Source organism: Pipra filicauda, unplaced genomic scaffold, assembly GCF_003945595.2.
Source record: "Pipra filicauda isolate LSUMZ 115617 unplaced genomic scaffold, ASM394559v2 scaffold60_size3304689_pilon, whole genome shotgun sequence".
Classification (NCBI taxonomy): Eukaryota; Metazoa; Chordata; class Aves; order Passeriformes; family Pipridae; genus Pipra; species Pipra filicauda.
The window spans coordinates 826,664-852,838 of NW_024104765.1; the positions used below are offsets into that span (position 1 = coordinate 826,664).

General features: G+C 39.3%; 1 protein-coding gene across 2 annotated transcripts in view; it reads right to left on the bottom strand.

Annotated features, from left to right (window-relative positions):
• Positions 1-6,587: 6,587 nt before the first annotated feature.
• The window catches only part of RNGTT (RNA guanylyltransferase and 5'-phosphatase), a 181,007-nt gene continuing 161,419 nt past the window's right edge, over positions 6,588-26,175 (bottom strand). For both annotated transcript variants that reach the window (XM_027743632.2, XM_027743630.2), the window contains 2 exons: positions 12,240-12,363; positions 6,588-9,414 (listed from right to left, as the gene is read on the bottom strand). In XM_027743632.2, coding sequence (XP_027599433.1) covers positions 9,251-9,414; positions 12,240-12,363 — 288 coding nt within the window. In that variant the 3' untranslated portion in view covers positions 6,588-9,250. The remainder of the gene's footprint in view (positions 9,415-12,239; positions 12,364-26,175) is intronic.

Consider the following 26,175-nt stretch of genomic DNA (forward strand, 5'->3'; position numbering starts at 1 on the left):
ACAGTTACCAAAGCTGAAAAAATAGAGTTTATGAAAAGTGTAGAGAAGGTTTTCTGAATTCTACCTGCTGACTGTTGCTACTGCAGAGTACATCGTGTTTGTGGATAATCTTGACATTGCATTGCCAACCATCATTTACCCCACAGACTACCTGGCCAGCATTTAGTTAGCAAACAGTCCTCACATGCTTTTTGTAGCACAAAAAACCTGGACTTGACGATCTTAAAGGTCCTCCCTGACCTTAATTATTTTATGATTCTAAGGCACATTGAAAGAGATGATGTCCGCTCAGCGGTTAGTTCATTTGCTTTAGGAAATGCTAGAGCAAAAGAGTGGAGAGAGAATAAAGGACTAACAACAGTTCACTTGGGAAAGTCAGCTCTGCTGCTGGGGGTGGGGGAATCCATAGTAAGAAATTACTTCTTGAGAAAAGAGCATAATTGTGAGACATTTTGTAGTTGTAATGCCTCACAGATAGAATTGCATTTGCATATTATACACTAACCAGTCCCTTGTGCATCATCGAAACTCTCTTCACACAGGCAATGCTCTGTCAGTTTTCATAACCCAGCTGCCTGGACAGGAATTGTTCTGTTTTCCTTCCTAAAACTGTGTGTGAAAGCAGAACTGTTCTGTGCTCACAACTGGTTTTATGGAATGGGTATTTTTGTCAAATCTCCACAAACTCAGAAAATATTTTGCCTATGGATTGAACAGGAGTTACTACATAATGTAGTAAATTTTGAATTTCATACTTAGCAAGAGTTGATTATCTTTGAAGCTATCATTAGCAGATATTCCAGGCTTTTGGTATCCGCTGCCCAGTCCTCAACAGAGACACGGACACACAGGCTAAACTCTTTTCTCCATGAATATGGTGAGGAGTCCCAGTGACACAGGCTGCTGTTCTCATTCCCTTTTTGCAAGCCTCGTGAACACTCTGTTCCTTCGCAGCTCTGGGCCAGCATGACCAAATCTTAATGAGTGTGTCTCTAATTTTCTGTAAGCATCAAGAAGCCTCAGTGGCACAGACAGACTCCAAAGGGACAACACTTATTACACACACATACATAAGGCCCTAGTACTTGCGCATCTACTCTGTGTCCAGGGCTTTGTGGCTCCTGTAAATTGAAGAGATACAAGAGTTACAGGAGTTAGTAACTACAAAGTTGTAGCTAACAGTGACTTCCTTTTGCTTCAGACCTGTGTGCCTGCATGTTTGTTACTGACAGACTGTCGGCCCATTTCCACTAGTCAGGATGACTCAGTCACGCACTTCACCTCTCACTAGAGCTAAATGGCCTCCCTTGCTGCCCTGGGACCAACTTGCCTTCCCTGCCGATAAAGTGGTGTTCTCTGGGGAAAGGGAAATGGGTATTTTACCACCCCATCAGACTAAAGCACCCCTTTCAGACACCTGCGTCTTTCTTCTGTAAAGTCTTGAGCCCTGGTCTGGGGGACTGAAGAGCATTACCAAGCTGTGCAGTCAAAAGCTGTGCAGTGAGGAAACACACGTGCCTGGCAGTATCCAAATGTCTCAGCCTACCTCCATGGGACAACACTCTTGTAAGGTCATGCTGGAAACAGTTGCGCTTAGGGAGAGGGCAATACTTAGGGGGAAAGGCCATATCCAGGCTCTCTAGTCCTTGCACCGCTCCAAGTTCATTACCATCCCCAGCACAATTCCGTAGTTAAACTAGAAGCCCCTTTGAAAAGAGAGGTGGTGAGCATGCCCACGTGCAGCTACAGTGCTGCAGGAGTAGCAGTGCATGCCTTCTCCATCCTCCCTGATGGGGACAGGGATGTAGGGAGCACAGAACAAGACCTTCCCTGCAGAGCCAGCAGTACAAGATAAGCCACAGGAAGGGAATGTCAATAACAGTTTCAAGCCATTTTGTACTTTTACTGTTCCTAATGCTGGAGGGGATTGGGCTGGATACATATGTCAAAAGGCTAATTTTGGATATTTGAGAAGAAGAGTGCAATGCCAGCCTTTTCCCTAACACACTGCTCTCACTGTGCCTTGGAGACCGCACCAGGCAGCTTGTCCCATGCAGAGGGAGAGTCCAGCACCACTTCTAATGGGTGCACCAGGCTCAGCAACAGGAAATCACCATCCTTGTTTAGCTACGTGCACTCTTGAAAAATTACTTGGCTGTGACACCAGAGCCAAAGGAGGTTGTGTTTTACTGCTTGACGTTCATAAGAGGAAGCAAATGGCCAGCTGCTAGTCTTAGTTTCAGGGATAAAACAGCTTTGATGTAAGCAGCAAATGGTGAAAAGCACAAAGCTGACCACAACTGCTTCAAACTTCAGCATTTATCTGCTGTAGATTATTTTTGCAGAATACCAGTAGGTCACTGACTCACACGGGTAAGTATTACCTGGCAGCAAATTTATCATTGATTTCATACAATTGATTTCTCAGCCAAAGAGTAACATACTAAATCTTTTCTTTTAAAAGAACAAACTACCATAGCAGGAGAAAGTAAACTATTCCAGGAGCCCACTGCTTTAAAGACCAGAAAACCTTTCAGAGATGCTTTTCACTGCCTGATAGAGGAAAGAGACTTGTTTTGCTCCTTAATGCTTTCCAAGCAGTTATTTTATGAATCTCAAACCTCCATGCTGTCAAACCAGAATTCTTCATTAAAAAGATGTTGCATACAATAGTCTATAAACTGAACCAAAGGAGAAGATTATAAGTACAATGAAACAGCATCAACTGCCAAGCAAACTGACAGGGGGAATTCAAACTAAGATTGTTTTTCTATTCTTATCTTACTTCATTATAAGTCAGAGTTTTTGTTTACCCTGGAGAGAGACATGTTTCTGGTTTTGCCCTCCTGGTGTGTCACTGTGTATCTCCCCCCTCGTCCCTGTAATGCCAGGGCTCTCAGCAGACTTGCTTCCCTCATGGTCCACTTGATCAGAACTACTGCATAGGTATGGTTATGGCCTGTTTGTGAAGCTGGAGTTCACCAGAACAGTGTTTAGCAGAGGCAGCTGCCTGGTATTTATTCTCTTACCTCTCCAGTCCTGGAGTCTACTCAGTCCTTTAGCCTCAATTAATACGTACACAAGTAAAACATACATATTTCTATTGGCAGGATATGAGGTAAGAGGAAAGTGGGGTGTGTAATGCCCTGGCTCCACATGCCCCAACTCATGCCTCGGGCACTCCACATGCCCCACTCCACCTCATGCCTTCACCATGCAGGCCAAGGACATACCCAGTTGCTGCAAACTAAAATCTGTAATCGGCACTGCACATGCGTTTACATAGCACTGATTTACCTAAAAAGGGTTCAAAAGTGTCCCCATGCCTCTGTGCTGTGATACAGGGATGTGTCTCCCATATCCACTATTCCCAATGATCTGGGAGCATGCACATGCCTGAGTACATAATTCTACCCCCAAGCTTTTGGAGCTCAGGAACAGTGTAACTTTTAAGAAAAGAAAAATGGTTCACCTGTTACTCTGCTCTTCTGGGACCTCAGCCTGTACACTTTGGCTCTTGATTCTTGGCCCTCTTGAGAGGCAGTAGTGTATCTGAGTCTCCTGGCTGAAGGGTAGGTCCTCATCCCTCACAACAGCCCTTGCTGCCTTCACTTGTTCTGCCTCCTCCAGTCACCATCTTCTTTTCTTGTGTAAAAAGCCGCATTTCTCAGCATCACTAATGTCTGCACCCCTCTCATCTTTCCACTGGAGTTCCCTGTTCCCAGCACCACCTCACCATTATACTACCTCTTCTGTTCCTCTTTGGTACACCACCTACCACCAGTCCTGGTTGCCTTTCATGCCTTTTCCTCCACAAGACCGAACTTGTAGCATCTGCATGGTGTCCTCTGCATTGTTGCCTGGTCTCCCACTGTATCTCCTTGCACTGCTGATTTGCTGGCCACAGAAACACTCAGCATCCCCTCCCAAACCCACAGCTCAGCCTATACTCTTTTTCCAATCTTCTTCTGTTGAATCATCTTACCTTTTCAAATGGAATTTTTTACTATTTGAAGTTTCCCATCCATTGATGATCATATTAGTTCAGAAACTCTTTGAAGTATGTTGTGATACTAACAAAATACTGTTCTTCCAGTGTTACATACTTGGCATTTATACAGACCTATTTAATATAATCTTATTGCCTTCCCACATTAGAGGAAGTTCTGAGTAGAAGAGTTAATAAAAATTTAATTTTCCCAAAGTATCATAGATGAATGCTCCTGAACCCAATTTGTGTGCTTTCTGCTGGTCAAAGAGACACAAAGATACTGAGGGTGGAGGAGGAAGAGGGAGAAAGGGGAGATGAACAGTACTTCTGATTAAATAAATTTCCATCATGGGAGTCAATTTGACTATAATTTGATTTTATTAAAAAAATCTATTATTTTTACATCCAGTGCTTTCTAATAGAAGTAGAAACAGGCTGCACTTAGATTTTACTTTAGGTTTCTTTACAACACTGAAAAAACTATTATTACTGTTCCCTCATCAAGTTCACTAACTGTCTTCCACATTTTCACACTCCTGGATGCACCAACATCACTGAAAGGTTTGTGCTCATGTCCCCCCACCTCTACTGCTGACTATGGATTGAAATAAACCAGATTAAAAGGAGCCCCGACTGAGAGAAAACTGTTTTGTAAATGTCTCAATCAACCTCCAGCCTCAGTCCTACAGATCTCTGCAAAAGCTCAGCAGACTCTCACCAGGGAAGCAGAAAGAGCACTAACCTATACTCCCACTGCAAACATTAACTAATTTATCCAGATGTCAGTGCAAAGAGTATGCCTTGCCTTTGTTTGTACATGAAAATAGGGAGACGGTCATGAGGGAGGGAAGGGAAAAAAAGGCTCCTTGCTCATATGGTGAATACTGTCACAGCTGGCAGATGCTGCTTTGATTTCCCTGTGCAAGCATGACTTACAGGGACAGTACTGCCCTACCCATCAATTCTCAAGGCTGGTGTCATACAGGGATGAGCATACAGTCTTGGAGTGACTGCCCTCAAAGAACATGAAGGGAGGGTCAGCCACAGGGAACAGGTTTCTCTTAGTCTCACATCTGATGGTGGGACAATTGGAAAAGCAGATAGGTAGGTGTAATGGAGCAACACAAGCTTGAAGAACTATGCTGTAAGCAGAGGGTAGAAATTTGACACTGAAAACAAAGGGATACAGGTGAAATCTAACCCCTGCAGGGTTTGTGAGCCTTCGAAGGTGCAGCAGCTCCCAGGCAAGGTGAGATCAAACCTTGCACTGTAGTGTAGGAGGAAAGCAGTCTGGCTACTTTTAAGGCATTTCAGCCAAATGTTACTCCCACTCAAGCTAACAGAATTGCTTGGATTTAGGATTTGATTAGAGGTCCAAAGGAAAGTAATATAATAAATGGAAAATAAGTAGCTCTTGACCAACAAATTGGATATTTTAATGACCTTATAAATTTAACTGACTACTGCAAGAATTTGGATGCTATGAAATTTACCCTAAATAAAAATATTTAACACTTTGACAACAAAATCCTAATAGCACAGGGGAGTGACATAAAATGATACATCATATTCATTGAAAAAAAATTGAAGGGAAGTACTGTGGGACAGACAGAAATCTGCAGGAGACACGCAAGAGAAACAAACCTGACTTCGGCTCTCATTCTATAGATGAATCCTAGGAAATCAGCTTGCTGTGCCATCACCTTTGTGAATACTCTGAGGTCGTAAGAGACAATTAAGCCCTACATATCATGAGAATATAAAGTCACACCTCTTAGGCACAGAACCAGGGAAGTGCCATGTAGAAAAGTGGGAATTCTGAGGGACTGTTCCAGAGAACATGCAAGCCAACACAAACTACACAATGTGACGCACTGGCCCGGGCGCATCAACCTTCTTCCTTAAAGCATACTGAGGAGCACTGAGGAGGGGTTAGAGAAGTTGCCATACCTCTCCTGGCATGCTCAAATGCCAGATCTGGTTTGCGTTTGCACTCAAGCACTGCAAAGTCAGAGATGGTTGAGACAAGCACCACAAGAATTGCACACGTAACAAGAACATACCAGGAGTGGAGGCGGGATCTTAGATGGAAATTTCAAAAATCAAGATGGGCTTTTTAGTTCCTGAAAAATGCCAGCTAGACAGTTACAACCTGAAAAAGGAAACTGCCTTATTACAACTCGAATCCAGGAGTTGGTCCAGGTAGGTGGGCTACCAGCTCTAGGGTCATGCTGAATGATAAATCACCAGGGAAGACTGGTGCAGACCTCTTGCACTTTTTCTTGCAGCTGCATTTAACACTGAATGGATAAGCTACATAACATTTGCCTGTGATAAAATAGTTACTTCAGGCACATTTGGTTTCTTTCTGGTTCTAGTTGCAGGAAGAGCAAATTGTACTTAAAAATGGCATAATGGATCATGGCCACCACCGGAGGGGGGCTCCTACCTGAGAGAAAAGCCACTGACCTCTGAAAAGTGTGGTTCATTTTCTTGGAGGACAGAACAGCAATAGCAATAACACTGTGGTATCCTGGGGCTTGCACTGGTACCAGGAAAGCGCAGGCATCAAAAGCAAACACATCTTTAGGAAAAGTATTTTAAACCATTGACTTTATTAAAATACTTAATACATGGTTTGTAGAGGAATGTACTTATATTTTTTGGAAACTCCACTGAATCCAAATTTTAATTATATATTTAGCAAATGACAAAACAGTGGATGAATTCATGCTGTACACCAAAGAATAGACAAGTTAGGGGGCTTTTTTTGTCATCGTTATTTTCCTGGCACAGATTCTTCTTTGCTTTTTTAGCTTCAATCTCTTGAATATCTAGTAACAGAGAAAGGAAGTTTGTGTTTCTCACAGCATTAAACCCACCTGGTCCAAGTGAAAGTCTATTTGTTTTCACCAGGTTCTTCATTCAACCCTTCCTCAGGAGCTTCCTCTTCCAGAAAAGCAAAGGCAATTGACCTCTCTAAAAAGCTACAGGTCACAGTGCAAGAAAAGTTTGACAATCAAACGTGCATATGGGGCTCTAAACCTTCTCAGAGTCACTACTCTTCCAAAATATCCATTTCAAGCTGAGAGTATAAAAAAAGACACTTTCAAAATACAAGGGCCACAACACATTCATGGACTTGGTGGAATGCACATGGAAGACAGCTTGCAGTGCTGCAGCTCTGGAAAAAAAAGATAAACCAGAAGCCAGGTCTTGTTGAAATACAAGATGCAAGGGCTGGGAAGGAGAAAGACAGAAATAACCCAGGCACATCCCTACAAAAATGAAATGTCCTAACCTCACAGAGAAGGCTAGAATCATCATACACATTGCAACTGCCATAAGCCATGAAGATCAGTGACAAAGTGTATGTTATGACAATCTGAATGACAAGTATAATTTGCGGGAAATTATTTATACTGAGTAAAGAAATAACTGACTGTGTGTTTCAATGCAAGATGCACAGAGGATGCATAGGTTTTCACATCAAATTAATAAGGCTCTTTTTTTAAGAGATCATTTTGCAACCTTGCATAGGTGATTTAATATTTTTCTATAGATAATGTGCAGAAACTATGTACAGTTGAAAAAAAGAACTTCGATGAACACATTATTTTCCCCTCAAGTTTTATCATAGTATAAAAAGTAACTTATGTAACTCCTTCAGTTCTCTAAAACACATATGGAATATCCCAGAAAGAGAAGCCAGGAACGCCATCGAAATGATGCCGTGTGCATTTATACAACAGGTTGAAACAACTAGGGAAGCCATCACAAAGCATAGTCGTAAAGTTTCCATACAGAAAAAAAAAAGCAGGAGTAAACTTTGCTTACAAACATGAAAGCTTATTTGAGCAGAAATGCATTTTAGTTATAACAAATCAATGACCTTCACTAATTAGACTGCTGAATGGATGGATGGGTGACTCACACACTAAGAAAATGATACAAAGAGCCAATTCAATCCCTGCTTGATAAATGTACAGTAAACTTTAAAATCTGCATTTGGTTTCCAATTAATCCCAGAAAAGAACAACTCCTCCTGTAGACAACCAGACGGCAGCTTCTCAAAATTCATATTATGAACATCTGCCACTGCGCTGCAACAAAAGCCATCAAGGCATTCATGCGCTTCTTCATTTGATAAGAAAGAAAGTCAGCCAGAGGATGAGCACAGTACCACAGGACAGCCAACCACACATTTGAAAATTAGTGTCCTGTTCCCTGGGACATTCATCCACCACCCCCAAATGACTCATTTTTGTCCTGCAGTTACCTAAACCAGGAGACTCTCTGGTTTAGTGTGGCTCTCTTCCACTGAAACTACCTTCTCTTTTACAAAGGAGTTGCCTGGCATTTCTTCTGCCATTTTGTGCCTGGATGCAAGACATCATTATTAGCACTGCTTATTATTCTTGCATATCACAGTGATGTGTACTTTTTAGGAGTATTTACAATAGTATCACTGTGGAGAACTAAGCCCTGTACTAAAAAGTCTCTTTAACAGAGACCTTAATACTAAGGATTTGGTATATTTCTCATCTACAGATAAACTTAAAAAGGCAAAGCTAAAATCAGCCCACTATACATTTGGCGTTAGGTTCAAACATGGGGAAAAAGCAAACACCCACCACGTTCCCCTTCAAAGGGATGCTATTTACAAGAAGGATTCACCTCTTAATATTTCAACAACGAAAACCCAGCTAATTTTGAAATTAGAGTGATCTAAGGCGGCTTAGTTTTCAATCAATAGAGAGCACAAAAAACATTGCCGTTTGCTGTTAAACACAAGTCTCAGAAATGCAGGGAAACTATGATCAGTTATACTATGGGTGACAAATCACAACCAGTTGAACAACAATAGTAAAAAAACACTTCTGCTTTTTTTAAATACAGCTTCTAAAAAGTACAGCATCCCAATGTTTCCTCAGTTCCAGATTGCTGACATTATAAATTAAAGGTGAAAAGAGATCCATATATAAACAAGGCAGCTTTCCACTGACTTCATTGTACTTGGTTCTTGTCTAAACCTTTGGAAATTTATTCTTCAAATACCATAAAGTACAGTTGAATTTAGCAGTTACAAAACAATGTCCATTTGTATGTGGAATTTGGAAAAACAAAACAAAACAAAAACCAAACTCAAAAAACGCACACAATTATTTACAGCAATTCAGATTTCTTTTTTTCCAGCCTTCACACTTGCATATCACCTTCTGCAGAACTGTAAACACGCTATCCACTGAGACCATGGCCTTATGTTATAGTACGTGGCCTTTTGGGTGGTGGGGGTGGCATAAGTTCAGTGTCAGGATCAAGGTGGTGTTTTCGTGTCTGTCCTTGAGAAGCTGCTGCACATCTGTCAATGAACTCAAACAGCATCTCCTTCGTGACTGGATTCTGGATGCTGTTGCATACAGCTGGGAACAAAGAGCACATTCTCAAGTTACTAAACCAATTTGTTGTAGTTGGCACTTCAGTAATTTTATCCCCTCTTTGCAAAATAAATAACATATTCTGGCTTGAGTATTCAGCCTTAAACACGTACTTTCACAAGATGGTTGTGTCAGGAGTCACGAATCTCTGCTTTGTCCCCCAGAGAGCAAAGCAGTGTCATGGGTCTTATGCTCATGGGAATCTCTCTTTCTAAAACTAGCAAAAGGCCTGTTGTGTGTGTAAGGCTTCATGGAGCAACTATAAAACCACCAAGAACTGACCTCCTACTGAGGCAAGCAACAGCAACAAAGGCCTTGTGAGACATGGCTTTAAAATATGCATCAAATCCAAGTAGCCAGAAACAAGATAGGCCTACTATCAAAGGCCTCTGAATTACGGTAACTTATTCTTTGTCACCAGTAAATCCTACAAATACCACAAACCTGCAATGCACAGTCCTTTTTTTTTTAACCTATATACCTTCATGGGACAGAAAAACTTGACACCAAGCAAGCAGCATGTCTAGCACACCAGACCATATGATGGAGAAGTGGCCACGGTGCTGTGTGGTGGCCAAGGCACACATGTACAAGCACCCCTGGAGTACTGAACGTGACTGCCCAGGTCACAGTTTCTAAGTAATGGCCCACTGGACTTTATGGAACAAATAAAAAGGTTTGTTTCACTTAAAACAAATTTTTAATACTTTTCCTATGTAACTTTATATTCCCCTAATTAATCCTCCCGAGAGAAGAAGAGGAGAAAAATAAGGAGAAAAAAATTCCTACAACTATTTTGGAAGAGAGCACAAAATGATTAGAGGATAGCTGATAGCATGTAAGGACAGATGCAATTTCCATGCAAAACAATCTACTGACATCCTAGAGTACCGAACAACATTAAGACTCCTTAAAATGTACTTACAATATAGCATTGTTACAAATAACAATGACTCCCAAAAACATTCCTCTCTTTCCTGCAGAATTCCAGAATCATTCAAAGGATTACTTTACGATTAATAAAACACTTTCCTAACATTATTTATAATTATCTCATTATTTTTGGTGAAAAGGTGCTTTAAGAGTTGCATTGTATTTGACTTTAGCATTTGGAAAACATTATGATTACCAGTAGTTTAGGAACAGAATTTGTGCCACAAGGCAGCTGGTATAGATCTATATCAACTTTTAAGGACTGCCCTAGTTTAATCACTCAAAAAGTCCTTCTCTTTTTAATTTGAAAGTATCGAAGTCCAAAAGCAAGATACAGAGAGATCCTTATTTTGTTGCTATTTCAACCATAAGGAAAAATAAATAGTATTTTTCATCAAGAAAAAGCAAATGGGTGAGACAGGATCTAGAGAAGGGGACAATGGAAGTCTCAAATAAGAAAGTACAACTTCTGGAAATTTTGATAAATGGTCAAAAGTGAAAATTTAAAGCCAAAAGAGAACTTTCTGTTTTGAAAATTCCTATGGAAAAACTGAAACATTTCTCACAAAAAAAGTTCTTCCTGTAGCATTTCATTTTCTTTTAATTTTAATTTTTAGGAAGTTCATTATATTTTGGCAGAAAAAAGTCAGGAATAACATAACTGCTCTGCAAATGGAGAAAATGAGAGAGAAAAGGGGCAGATACATATGCTCTTAAGAATGAAGGAAAGAAGAATATGCTACTCATCAAAGAAGAGAACACTCCAAGGAAAACAAACTATTAAAACACTAAGGTGAAACAGAGAAGAGAAATTTAGGTCATGGTCACAAAGAGATGTTGTACTTTTTTGTGGCACATTCCTCCTTTACAACAAGACTACTCAGCAAGCATTTCAGCTACATTGTGCAGGTCCACTAAGGTGCCAACAGATTTCTTATCTCCTGGCAAAATGACCACATTGTGTTTATTCAAGAAAATCTACTCACTGCTCAGGCAGAAATACAAGTAGAAGGGTTCAGAGAAAATCCTACATCATCTATGCATGCCCTAGTAATTAGCATGGTCTTAAAAGTGATTAAATTTCATTTTGAAACTAAACAAATTTAAGCATCAGCATGACTATTGTTATTCAGCCTTGCACACACTTCTCAAACTCTTACACCTCACCTGAAAGTAAATATCCTTTAATTTACAGTATTTGGGAAAATATTTTTTGGTAGATGAACATAAAAGTCTCACAATTCTGCAGGGATATAACCCCACTTTTCATTTGTTTTCCTTCTTCATTGTTTTACAACTATTGTTGAAACCTAAGATGACATTTTCTATCAATTTTCTAGCCCATCCTCCAAATAATGGTTTTAGCATTTTAAATAGAGGTGGAATTCTAGTGGATTTTTTGTTCAACAAATGCCACTCACAGTGTGCCAGTTTGCACTACATCCCAGCAACTAGCTAACTTAACTAGTTAGCTAGTTAACTGCTGTTGCAATGCTATTGTAAATACAAACTTTCTTGGCTCTGACTTAAAAGGCATGGTCTGCCATTTAAAGTTGTCTTTATTCAAGTGTTTGCAGTTCTACTAAGGGTCGGCACTAAGACTTAGGCACTTGCTTCTGTGTTATCCGTTAAATACTGAATCAGAGTATTGGTTTAATTGACTTCCCCAAATAACCCTGCAGCCAAAGGATTTGTGCTACATAAAAGCTAATGCTGACATAGCATTTGCAAAATGAGGCACTACTATAATAACTTTGGGAAGCCAGGACTCAAACTAGAAATGAGAACACAGAGTGCCTTTCCTCCTTAAACCAGAATGGGGTTAAAACTTTAAAATTTCAGCCTGAGAAAATTTTAAAGCAAATTATTCTACTCACCCATGGCAGTGCTGTAGGCATTTGGAAAGCTTTTGTCTATCCTCTGTCGCATGAAGACCCAGCTGTTGTTCTCAAACTTGCACTCTATAATTTTATTGTCATACTGTTTCAGTTCTTTTGTCACCTGTATAAAAAAAAAATTGTTTGGGATAAACAGACCTTAACTATTTTTTTTCTTTCTTCTAGGGATAAATAATAGAAGATCAAAAGCTGCCTTGCATTTTTCAGCAACATGCCTCCATCCTGCACAGAAAAACTGCATAGACTACATCTCCATTATACATATGCTCAGCTACTCAACATTTTAAAAATACTTTTTGAATCTGCTGTCAATATAAAGCAATTATATTATGCTAAAACATCAGCAGTGCTAATAGAGGGGGGAAAAGTCACTTCTGGCCCAAATGCAAATAGGTTTCCATGGGAATAAACTGCTTCCAGTATAAGTGATACTGCCAGCCTAAGTGCACGAAATGTATTATCCATGTTTCATCAACCTTCTTTGTTGAAGGTCTCACAGCCAAATGTCAGATTTCAACACCAGAAAGAGCTTAGGGAAAATCATTACTGAGGTTTTTGCTTTTCTTTCCTTTTTTTTCTTTCATTTGTCTTTAAAAATTAAGATTGGAACTCCAAAATAATGCAGGATTTCAAATGACATATATTCTAAATCCCCTTCAGGCCTCTCTTCATTGATTCATAGATTTGTCAGCAGCCAATATTCTGAGCTATCTGTCTTTCTATTTGTCAGTGCTGTGTGGTTTGGAAATGTAGTTTATATGCATTGGACTTCCTAGTTGTTTTGGCTACTTCATCCTATGCATCATAATCTATGACACAATGCAAATTTTTCAAGTAGCCATGGTAACCTGAGAACCTTATCTAACGCTTTAACAATTTTACCCATATACTTCACTTTGTTCCAAAGGGCCTCTTCAGCAGTACAAAGCTGTATTTAACTGCTAGCTGTGTTTAGTTGCTACAGTTTACCAATGAAAAGCTGTACAAAGTAATACATATAACACTTTGGATTCAGGATCTTATGCATAAGCACTCTCATAAAAAGGGACAGGTTATTGCAATTCATTAGCATAATTTTTCACCTCTGTTGTCTACTTGCTCCTGAGCGGTGACACGGGAATTTACTACTGTCAAGAGGGATGCAGATTTGAAAAAGGCCATAACTGTCTCCAGACAGCTTAATAGCACATACAGTGGAAAACCCCATGAATCTCTTTTCCATTAATTCCCAGACAAAACCAAGTAATTAATGAAATAGTCCTGAACATGGGCAAAGTCCTCCTATATGGCATAGTACTATGTATGTACTATACATATATACAAGATTTATCCTTAATTTGATAAGGAGAAACCTAACATTCTTCTTGGTATTTACCCTGAATACTTGTGTTCACTCCTGGACAGGAAGCACTGGGATTTTACTTGTCAAGTGAACATGGCACTATAAGAAAATTTTGTTAAACTGGTTTACAACCGAGTTCTGTCCCACTGCAGGACTGACAGAGTTTGATTCAGGTTTTCGTGTCACACACTATTCCTTCATCCATTCTGCCACCTGCAAAGAATTTTTTTTTCTCAAGTCATTTACTCCTTAAGTGAAGTTTGTGTCTTTTGTTGATGATCACTTGGATGAAATGAGCCGATTGCCAAGATCAGCAATCTTTCTCTTTGCAGCATACTCTGCACAGCACTGCACTTCTTCCATCCGTGCTAAAAAGCTATATACAGTCCAGAGGTTTGACTGACACACATTTGTGGATTCACTTATGTTCCATTAGGTGTATGCAAGAAAACACAACATCCTTTTCTAGCACACTATGGAAACATAAACCCAGGAAGAAACTCTTGGCTGTGCAGTGCCTTGGGAAGACATATTATCTGGATCTCTTTCCCCACATGGGGTGGGGCGCACCAGTTCTAGTTCCATTTCCATCTGAGGAACCATTTCCGACCGCTGAGGTGGATAGGGAAAGGGAACTCCAGCACCAGGTGTTTCTTCAGGTCCTGAGTTTGGAGGGGAGAGGTGCTCTCTCCTCCCCCCACCCACGCAGTCCCATGGCAGCCACAGAGACAGCACACCGGCGTGGAGAGGAGGCAAAGTGAGTTTATTGTTGGGGGGGTCACATTTATAGGGTTAGGAGGATTCACAGGGTAACCAACTACAGGTCGCAGGAAGGGGTTAACAACCAATAGGAAGGGTTTAAAAGAGTCCAATGGGAAGACTTCTTGATATCTTCTCAGGACATTTCTGAGATAACACTACCGTGGGGGGTCTTGGGAAGAAGAAAGCACGAGCCAGCAAAGAGACTACAAAAAGCCATTTTGAAGCATGTTTAAACCAGAGTTTCTCATATAATGCAGATTTACTGCCACAATATTATTTTGAAAACAGCTGCTTACTGGAAGTGGGGGCAGCAGGGTGGGACATGACCACATGTCTATTTCTCAGCCAAAGGGGGGAAATGTTAGAAAGATCATCTGCTAGAGAAAGAAATGTATAAAACTGCAGGCAATGACTTCCACTAACCACCCACCTCATAAGGCTTTCTAATGGCTTATCATTCTTCTAGTGTTCAGATGCTCAGAATAGCAATAAATTAGATGGCAGCTTTGTCTGACTGTGGTAATTAAGCAATATTATTAACTATCAAGAGACTTGCTTGGCCATTCATTAGCAAGTTGGAAGATAGATCTTTCCACAAAATATGAACACCTGCCGAAGCATTGACTTAAATGAATTTTCCCTTTAGAAAACTGGTGATCACAGTCTTTAACAATTGCAAGTTGTAGTAATTACTTTACAAAGGAAGAAATACAGCACCTACTTTTCCACATAGTTTGTTAAGTGACCTTAGTCTTGTAAAGGTACTTATTGTATTATTAAATAACATTTTAGGAACTGCTGGGCACTTGATTAAGACTACAAGTATTCTGAGCAAAATACACTTTGCAGCATTAAAAACACTCTTCTCTTACTGCATCCTCCCCTATTGCATCCTAGTAGACTTCTAAACAGGTATTGTTTATACACAGGACTGAACCAGCCCATAGCAATCCTTCTATCCATAATTCACACCTTACATCTACCTGTCATGCACACACTACTCTCTGGTATTTCAGCTTCAAAGTGAGACAGGAAAGCCATCAAATTTAACTGTCTTGAAATTCCTTCCCTTTGGGAATTCATTCTGAGCTGTTTAGGGCAATGTCTTCTTGATTCTGCTTTTGCAGTATGGAGTTCATTCCTTCTTCTCCCCTAAAGTATTACAGTCCATAGCACTATTTGAATAGTGCACCATCATGTCTCTTCCCAAGAAGTACTTCTCCAGCTAGTGCTTCACAGAAAGTGAATTAGGAATGATGGTTGTTCTCAGACAAAAAGCTTATTCTCAATTCTGGTACAGTGCCGATGCTTCTGCCACACTGTTGATAAAATGCCTTGAACCAGCATTCAGCCATTTCAAGATGGAAACTCCCACACACTAAGGGCTCCATGGAGCCTGCCTTTATTAAATATTTATTCCTTAGCCTATTTTTGGACAGCCAGTCAGAATTACAAGCCCAGAGGATCAGGTCTTGGTCACAGTGCTGTCAGAGGTGGTGTGCATCAGAACAGTATCATTGGTCTGGGCAAGGACAAACACCAAGCTGTGCATTATTTTCTTTTCGAAAGGAAGGAAATTGTTCCTCAGCATAGCAACGTTCACTGTTCCTGCCTGTATTTGATGTAATTATCAAGAGCCAGCCTATTTGCACAACAGAAATAATTTCCAAAAATACAGATGAGCATCCTCTTGGAAGCTTATTCACTACATTACTGCTAGATTGCACGATGTGATTGGAAAAAAAGGGGCTTGAGCTGCATCCCCATTTCAGCAATAGTTCATTATCAAATCAGACTGGATGTAATACAAGACATTGCCTAAGAATGTCAGAGTACACGAAGATGACAGCTATCTTCCGCTCCCTGCTGAGAAAGGCTTCCCACTGCTATCATCATCTGGGCCATTCACTAGGAAAAACTTCAGTGGGGTAAGCTTATTTCTTTTTCTAAAAATGATGACACTCAAGGCTTAGGAAATCTCCCATTTTCCAGTCTCCTTCCATCCCCTATGTTCTGAAAGAAATTCAAAATATATTAAAAAAGTAAAATATCTAACCCATCTCAAATTATCTTGCCTGGCTGAATAATGGAGTCTTTTTGAGATGAGTAACAACATGCAGCCATATTTCATGGTAATTTAGAGCAAAATGTGAAAAAAAGCCCAACAATATATCCTGCTGAAAAAGAGAAGAAATCATTTCTATTGAATGTAGTTAGCTCTAGTCCTCTGAACATGGCTGCATTATCTCTGCTGACTACCAGCTACTAGTCTGCTGACACTTTTCTGTGTATCTCCACAGTGCACCTGATCATTAGACCTGGTCCATCATTCCACTCTCCTTAATCCCAAAGGAGAATGAAATTCCTGGGCGAGCTGCTACTTTACATAAGGGGTATTGACAATAAAAATTAAGATTTTAAGGTAATTAAGTTAGTATTTCAGAAAGCACATCTACAATGGGCAAGTTTAAACTTTACAAATACATCTACCTTCCCCATATCCAAGTTCTTCAGAAAGAAAAATGGAGATAAACTTTTAAATAAACAAAGACTTGGCTGAAAGAAGCTCTATGTTTCCATACGCAGCGTTTTTTCAAAGCAATTGAAATTATTTTAGCTTAGTAAATAATTCCCTATCAAGAAAGTGATGTTTGAAAGCAAAATCTTAAAACATTCTATTTCAAATGCTTTCTTTCTTTAAATGCCTTTTTGCTGCACTTTCCCCTCTATTACCAAACATTTATAGAAAGAAAAATGTTCTTCGATTCACCTATTTCTATTCTTATTCCACATCCCTAGTCATAAGCCTATTTCTAAGATCCCAGAAGATCATAATAGTAGACACAGAAAATGTTAACTTCCAAGAGAGAACAAATGAGTGAAGGCAGCAGTTGAAATCTTGTGAAATTAAAAAGATCTTTATTTCTAAATACAGAATTAAAAAATAAAGGGAACTATAACACACAGGCAAGATACATTCTAAATGTAATGGCTTTCTATTTTCTAAGAAAAATCTGCCTTTTCTTTTTATAGCTGGCATGTGCAATGAAGGCACTTCTTTTTTATATGCTCAAGTACACAAACTGTTTGTTTTCTGTTTTTAAAAACAACTTCCGATGCCTGGAGGGGAGAAAAGTTTAGAGCTGCTACATAAGGCCCAGAAAATAATTCTTCCTCTCTCTGATATCATAACTATATTTTCTCCATTAAGACACATTCTCACAGCCAAAGCAAACAAACAAGTGAAAGTAGCACATCCCAAAATGATCAGCTGTGTGGTCATGAGGGAAAAGCCTTTTGGATGCTTCCCAGTCTCCTATTGCAGGAGAACTGAAGTCTAACACTTCCCCTAGTAGGCCACCCTGCAAAAATTAAACCACGCTTTTCTAAGAACTATCCAAAACCATCACATTTGTGAGTTCCTTGTCCTGAGGGTATTGGGATACATTCAGCCACAAATGACAGAGTAGAAAATAAATCCTCACTAGCAGCACATCTCAAATCCTGATTTCTGCGTTAGTCTTCAATCCTCTGACTGCCCACAACTGCAAAGTACTATAGACTTTATTTCCAAACTTCTCCAGTGATGTGGAATGCCTGAGACAACAGAGAGAATTAAGCTGCCCACTGGTACTATGACTCCTCCAAAGTAAGGGCAACATCTGAAGATCAAGAAGATGCAATCACAACAGCCAGGGAACAAAAAGAAGTATTACATGGGAATTTGAGGGAAAACAAGAGGGGTCAAGACTTCTGAAGGAATAGGATGGAGACAGAAAAAATAAAGAAACAGCAGTAACAAAATAAACAGCTTCTGAAGACAAAAAGATAAGCCAAATTCAAAGCAAGATCATGCAGTTATGAGAGCCCTGAACACTTACAGGGCATAGGACAGCACGGAACACAGATCCCAAGTTGTTCATTCAGTGCTTCTTCCTAATTATTGGACAGTTTGTTCAGATGCTTTTAAAGAACTTTTTTCCTAACTCACATAACATGTTTTTCACAGTCAAACTTCTCAAAGAAGATAAAAATATAAGAGATAGTTATTAAATGCCTGTTTACATCATTAGTGTACTCTGAACCATAAATATGAATACTGTAGACTGGACAAAGCTAATAAATTAATCTGCTTTGCATTTTTGTTCAAGCCCAAACAGATTCTGTAATGCAGCTTAACATCTATTTCTTAATATGATTCAAGAGATTATTTTACCAAAACCATAGACTTGCTGCTAAACTAAACAGACTGATTGTGTTTCCTTTTAAGTAATATATTACCCAACAAATGGTTATCAGCTTGGGTAAACACAATGCAGTTGATATGGTTATTTAACATTAATGAGGCCTTCTAAGTGTAACTACATTGCTTCTTGTGTACATAGGAAATGGAAATGCTCCAATTTTGAGATGTCATTCCTGAAAAGGAACATTAAGAAATATAAAAATTTTAGCATTTTTGTTCATGCCTAATTAAACCACAATGCTAACACCAAGCACTGCAAAATCAGGGGAAAAGCCAAAAAGAAAAATCATGTTTCAAAATCGTGAGAATGAGGCTTTTTAAAATTGTGGATTTTTTTTTTATATTTGACTTCCAGTGTCTAGCGCTCTCAGTTCATGATTTAGTCTTTCTTTTTAATGTATAATATTTTCTCAAAGAATCTCTCATTCTTACATGTAGTAATTTAAAATATGGATACTGTTTTCTGATACATAAAATGGGTTGGAGTCCTGGGGTTTTCCTGACAACTGACTGATGGAAACATCAGAAATAAAAAGCCTTCCTCTTATCAGTGATATTGCAAGTTTAATGACTTTCAGTGCCAGCTGGAAATAGATTTCTTAATGTATCCTGGAAGGTCTGCTGTACACCTGACCTTGCAACACCATTTCAACTATCTGTAAGAAACTAATGTTTCAGCAGAACACTGGTATCTCCAACGAAGCAGGTAACTGCTTAGACCATGATGTGGAAACATATACATATGTTTGCACCGATGTTTTGCTCAATGACCACTCTTCTGGGTAATATTTTTTTTATACTTTTATACTTCTTTCACTCAATGGTAAAGCCATTTGCCACAGCAAACCAACAAACTCTGAACACTTTTGGGCATTACAACTCAGGCATCTACATTACTCGAAGAGCAGCTGACCTGCCTGCTAGCCATTGTCATCACCTAACTCCTGAGGGAACTTTAAAGCTTTAAAAAATCCTGTTTTCTTTTAATCATCATCAAGAATGGGAAGCAGAGGTTTAGGGGTCCATACACATCTTGAACACTTCAATGAAACAAAGTAATAAATGACTGTCCTCCTAGATCGATATCCCTTGCCCTGGCATCCTAATCATCACAGGTTTCTGTATTAAAAAAAAAAGGATCTCTGCACATCTCCTGTAAAGACTGAGAAACGGAAGAATTCTGTGCTGAGTTGTGAAGTTGGTACACCTTTGCTGTGATGAGTTCTTAAATAAAGTCTTATTTAAAAAGCAGCTCATGTAATTCTGACCCTGAGCATGCTGATGAAACAGGAAGAAACCTGCGGGGGAACTACAGAAACACCCAGGCAGTAAGAGAGCAGCAACAGAGTTCTCAAAGCAAGTTGTCAGTGTGACCTTATTGCAGAGAGGATGCATGTTTGGCACAAACAGAGCTTCACCTGCTTTACAACTCATGAATTTGCAGGTAGAGGTAAAAACAATGCTTCTCTGCAAGCACCTGGGTTAACTCCGCAGAGGCCAAAGACAGCCTCCTTGGATTTGGCACATCATAAATAACTGTGCCACTAATAATCCCTGGGGTCAGTACTGAAATTCGAGGGTATTTGTCCAAGGGGAAGAGAGAGATAGGATATATGGTGCAAACTGATCGAAAAAGCTGAAATCATAATGTATAAATGATTACGTAAGAAAATATTTTATTCACAGCCTAATACATTTTGAGGACTGTACCTCTGTTTGCTTGTGAAAAGCTTGTGAAAGTCAGTCTTAACCCTCATTTATACTTAGAATGCTTTTGCAAAAGGGTGCCAGCCCCAAACAGGGAGCACTGAATGATGAGACACAAAAGATCCAGGAGACAAGAGTTACACATCACTACTGAAGAATACACTTTGAAAACACCACTTAGCTCATCCATAAATTATGAATTTCGTAAAGCTTATTATTTTCAGTTTGCAAATGGGGAAGAGAGATGGTTTGTGGTAACACCACAGGGAAAGCATTTACCCCCCCATTAGGTTCTCTAAACCCAATCTTAATTACCCCTCAGGTATTTACAGTCATGCTACCAAGAAATCTTCTGACACAGGGCAGCTGAGATCTCGTTAATAATTTATCAGTAGAAATCCAAACAAACCTTCCAAAGACAAAGCAATACTATCACTATTTTACAAACCTTGGCAACGCTATTTCCATACCTCAAAATAAATGAAAGAGACCCGAGATGATTGTATCAGAAGAGGATGAAAAGTTTTTCTGACATTTGCTGCCTTTCAGATATTGGACCTCAGCTCGATAATGATGGCTTTTCTGACAAATGTTTGTGCTTACCACGCATAGATTTTACAATGTACTTTCTCATATGACTTTTTCATCTGTTCTCTGTACCCAAGTTATTGCTATTGTAGGAGTCTAAATTAATCTTGTTTTACCTGTACTTCTTACACCCTACAGGGATTCTGTCATTTGCTGTCACACCGCCAGGGATGGGTTAGAGGGAGACTCCACAGGGCTGGGCTATCAGGAGCTTCCCAGAAGCCTGTGTCAACTGAGGAAAAACTACTTTTACAAGTTCAGACAGTATCTGACGGCTATTCATGTAGGATCCAGCTCTACTAACTCTTATCTTGTAAGTTACATTCCTTTGAGCAGCTTCAGAAGATCAATTAGCCTGCACTAGTGTTATCAGGATCAGACCCTAAACCTAAGTCTAGTAATTTCTTATCTGGCTTCTGTAATGTTCCTAGAAACCATGGGTTTCTAAGATGCTAAATGATATCAGAATAAACCAAAAGAAATTTAAAGTAGAACCTAAAGTATCACATAATTGCAAGTGAGTCTTTTAAACCCTCTTTTACTGGTAACAAAATACAGCTTTCAAATTACAGCCATTAAGAATCATATTCCTTCCTTCCAACCAGTCTGATATGCTTAAAGTTCTTTTCTACATAAATCAAAATTCACTACTGAGAACAACTGTGTCAACACTATAAGGAAATTTGTTTGCTATGTTAAATTGAGCTTCAAAAGCATGAATTGAACATACATTTGTGATCCCAAGTAATGCCTCTTCTTATATCCATTCAAAGTGTTTACTTCATTGCAGCTTATTATAAATGTACTGTCTAAAATGCAGCAGCATGATTGTTCAATTTCCAGGCCATAATTTTATGATAATCATATGTAATATATTCATATGTCTACTTCACTGCCTAACAAAGCCCAAACTGTTTTGTTAGCAGATCCGCTTCCCCCATGGTTCAAATTTCTTTGCCTCAGAACATTACTGAATAACAACATTAAGAAAGATATAATCAAAATTTTACTCTGTATTGGGCAAACAAAGGAAAATAACACTGGAAGCTGAATTTAGCATACCAACTTTATCAAATACTGGTATCTAAGTGATACATAAATTATTAAACATGCTATGGAAGCATTATTAGAAAGATGGGGGTAGGGAGAAAGATTATAAATTTATAAATGTTTTCAACATCTAGAAATCCTATTAATACTTGAAAACATGAAGATTGTACAGAGAGAATGTGCATATAAACTAAGATCAGAACTAAGCAAACTTGCTTTTAATCTCCTGTATTTAACATGTGTTTCAGTTTTTGTCTATAACATATTTACCAAAAATAGCAAATTTTTTTCTTCATAAATTTCAGAGGCAATTCTTAGTTACTCATAAATCTATGCTAGAACATAAAGAGATTTACAGGACTTGTAGGAAATAGAAATTCTGATGACCCCCCACTACTTCACTAAACTGAATGGTTTGTCATCAGTCAAGTCTCCTATGAACCAAAGGGTTGAGCCAGAGAGGAGAGCTCAGTCTGGCTCATCATAACTTTTATACACTCTGTGTAAGAGTTTTTTTAGAAGAGTATCAGATCTTAAAATCACATAAGTCTCTTGCGGCAGAATAACATCTTATTTTTAAACAAAATTTACAGGGTTTGTATTTGCATTATATAATTGTGCTACTTTTGGCTGGGGTAGAGCTAATTTTCTTCACAGTGGCTACTATGGGGCTGTGTTTTGGGTTTGAGCTGAACACAATGATCATAACATAGAGATGTTTTTGTTATTGCTCAGCAGGGCTTACACAGAGCCAAGGCCTTTTCTGCTTTTTGTACTGCTACACTGGCAAGAGGGCTGTGGGTGTATGGGAGGTTGAGAGCTGACACAGCCAGGGCAGGTGACCCCAACTGACCACAGGGATCTCCAGACCATATGACATCATGCTCAGTATACAAAGTCAGGGGAAGAAGGGGGAAGGGGGGGTATGTTCGGAGTGATGGCATTTGCCTTCCCGAGTCACCATAACGTGATGGGCCCTGCTCTCCTTGAGATGGCTGAATTCCTGTCTGCCCAAGGGAAGCAGTGAATTAATTCCTTGTTTTGCTTTGCTCATGAGCGTGGCTTTTGCTTTTCCTATTAAAATGCCTTTATCCTAACCCACGAGTTTTCTACCTTTTATTGTTCTGATTCTCTCACAGATTCTGCTGCTGGGGGAGTGAGCAAGTGGCTGTGCGGGGCTTGGCTGCTGGTTGGCTTAACCCACGACAATAATAAAGCATGAACTTTGATTTTTCTAATATAGGATGACAACAAAAGACAAACCACATTGATTTTTAAAACTCTGCCATTTTGAGGGGGCATTCTTACACCCGATTGCCAAGGTTTGACTTCACAATCCTGCTGACTCAGTCCTCATTTTCGTAGCTAATTAGTTTTAATAGGATAAGTTTTACGTAACTGTTAGAACCACTTGAATGACAGAGCTGATAAATGCCTTGAAGAAACACTGCAATAATACAAAACACAAAGCCAAGATGACCCAAACAACAATAACAACAACAACAAAAATCATCTCAGCAGTGCTATGACATAAAAATAATAAAGCAAAGATGTGTTGGGAAAAAAGCTGCAAAAGTCATGTTAGGATTTTTCATCCTTCTAAGATTTCAATTAGAAGGAAAATAATCTTTTTTCTTCTTACTGATAATATACCACAACAAAAAGATTAATTGCTGCTGACTTAAGGCAGACTTTCAAAAATTAGCTTTGATCAAAGCAAGTGCTGTAGTGAAAGTCAACTGCCTTAACCCACATCTCAGCTGCCTTTATAGCACTGAGCTGGCTTGAACTCCCTCCCCTTTCTTGAATGGTTTCCTTTAAACTTCAAAGCCTAACTGGCTTTGAGGCTTAAGACACAGAAAGCTTTTTTCCTCCTTCTTCAAAAGCAATTAAAGACGTGAAGTATAATCTGACCTATAATCTAAAATCTAAGCACGCAGGTCTTCTTGATCATTGTGGGGTTATAGAATGGAAGGGGCTCGACAGGGAAGTTAATAGTGGCTCTGAAACTGCAAACAGTTTTACAGTGCCTGCCAGCTGATGAGGTCAGTCTGCTGAAAGAAAGGTAAGCAAGGGCTAATCTATCAATGGCAATAATTTGTCAGTAAATCAGGCTATAAAGGGGTTCTTACTGCTTTACCTTTCACTGCAAGCTCCTCCTTCCTTTCCAATCCTTGTTATTAATGAATCTGCAGAGTTATGAAGCCAGATTTCCCAGGACACCACAGTAATGGATGTGGAGTGGAGCAGCACAGACTGCAGTAATCACAAGGCAGAAAAATGGACAATATTCTTGGACTTGGAAAAGTCACAACTGGCTTCAGAGGATATAACAGATTTTGCCAGATGTGGTCTGAGAAACCTATAAACTTCTTGGCCTGTTTGGGCAGCAGTGTTTCTAAACAAATCAATAAGGACAGTAAAACAAAAACTTGTGTAAAATTAGCCAAACAAGACTGCAACTTTCAACGGTGAGCATTGATAAGAGGAAATAATGGTTTGATAGTTGGTTCTGCCAAAGCCCTGAAAGATAGGAAATCTGGGAAAGCCCACTGCACATAAGCACACTTTTCATGGCTTTGTACATATACTTTGTTATTGTATGGGAGATGAATAACAAAATAAGGGAGCGACAACATTTAGTCTTCATTTATATTTCACAAAATTCACCCACTTAGCCTGCAAAAGCTAAGGAAGCAAAGCCAAGAAAAGTGTCTTGAGCTTTCTAACCATATGACCAGTCCAAAAAAACCCTTGTCATAAAGCTGCGGCCTGCAAAGACCTTCTGCATGGCCCATTCTGCAATTTCAAGCTTAATTTGAGCATTCTGCTCAAGTGCTACACTTGTGGGTCAGGACTGAAACAGCCTTAGTTCCCTAACAAATACAGCCAAAACCATTTGTTCTGCTTTTCACATTATGTCATAGCATTGCAAATAACCTCATAAACCCATTCTGGATCCAGCCAGTGACACCAAAAATTCCAGCCAGGAAAAAAAATCCTTAAAGGCACTTCTCTAAAAAGAATAAGGAGTGATGGAAAGAGATAAGAAAAGAGAAAGAAAAACCAGGTAACAGTAATGGCAACTCTGTAAACCTGTTGCCCAGTAATCTCCAAATGTTTTCTTATACGTTAAACCAACTTCATTAGTTTGCTTTAGATAAAAGAGCTTTACATACATAATTCTGCAGTTGAAAAGCCCAATGTAAAAGAGAGCTCATTTGTCAAGCAAGAGTGCACACGCTGGGGCAATTCATGAACTGAAACAGAAAGCCTTGGCTTGTAGTTTCTTGCTATAACTGCTAGCACTAATTACTAATTACAGATTTTTTTCCTTTAAGTTCTGAATGAAATATTAACAAGCTAGTAATTAAGTAATTCAGGGTCTGTTTGCTTTAGTGTTTGCATTAGTGTTAACTTTAGTATTGTAAATCCAAAACCTCTGACTCACTGATCTATAAATGTCCTTCTAAATTAATCAGACACATCCTTTGTTTTCCTTGTACCAAAGTTAAAATACTCTGAAACCTCTTTCTAGGCATTAATGGCATCTAAAGTGTAAGAGGTGGAAAAAGAATGTAATGATGTAGTAAAATGCAGTAGTTGTATCTTGCATTATTGTCTAAAAGAACAAAAACATTCTTGTCTCTAAATCTGAATATTCTTCTTTAGCATATTCCTTTACATTGCTTCTACTATAGACCAGACTGTTCCCTACATCCCACATGGGTTTAAAAGAAATGCTACAATACATAGTTAATCTACTCCTCCAATGGTCACCAATCAAGCATGGCTAACCATGACCCACTAATGAAATGAAGCAGAAGCTGGGTTGCCCTTGTCTGCATCATGGTTAAATTACAACTGGGTAGTTAACATACGACACTAATCGGGCATTTTATTTCTCACGTGGTGCAGCATTAATACACAGGTAATGGGCAGCTCCTCAAGGCAGTGAGGACTATGGTCAGTATTAATCACCACTAGAAGAGTGTCTTGAGTCCTTGCAGCTGGATCAAGGGGCTCAACAGCACTGTTTTGCTGTAGCCTGACTCCCTCCCAGTTGGAGCATTCTTAGGGTCTTGGCTGACTCAGGGAAAGAGAGTCTGCGGATGACTTCTACAGAGTTTTAAGTGAGACAATTGTCTTCCAGCAGGACCCAGGTCATTACTTCTGTTCTGTACCAATACTGACTTCTGTACTTCATGCACGAAAAATAG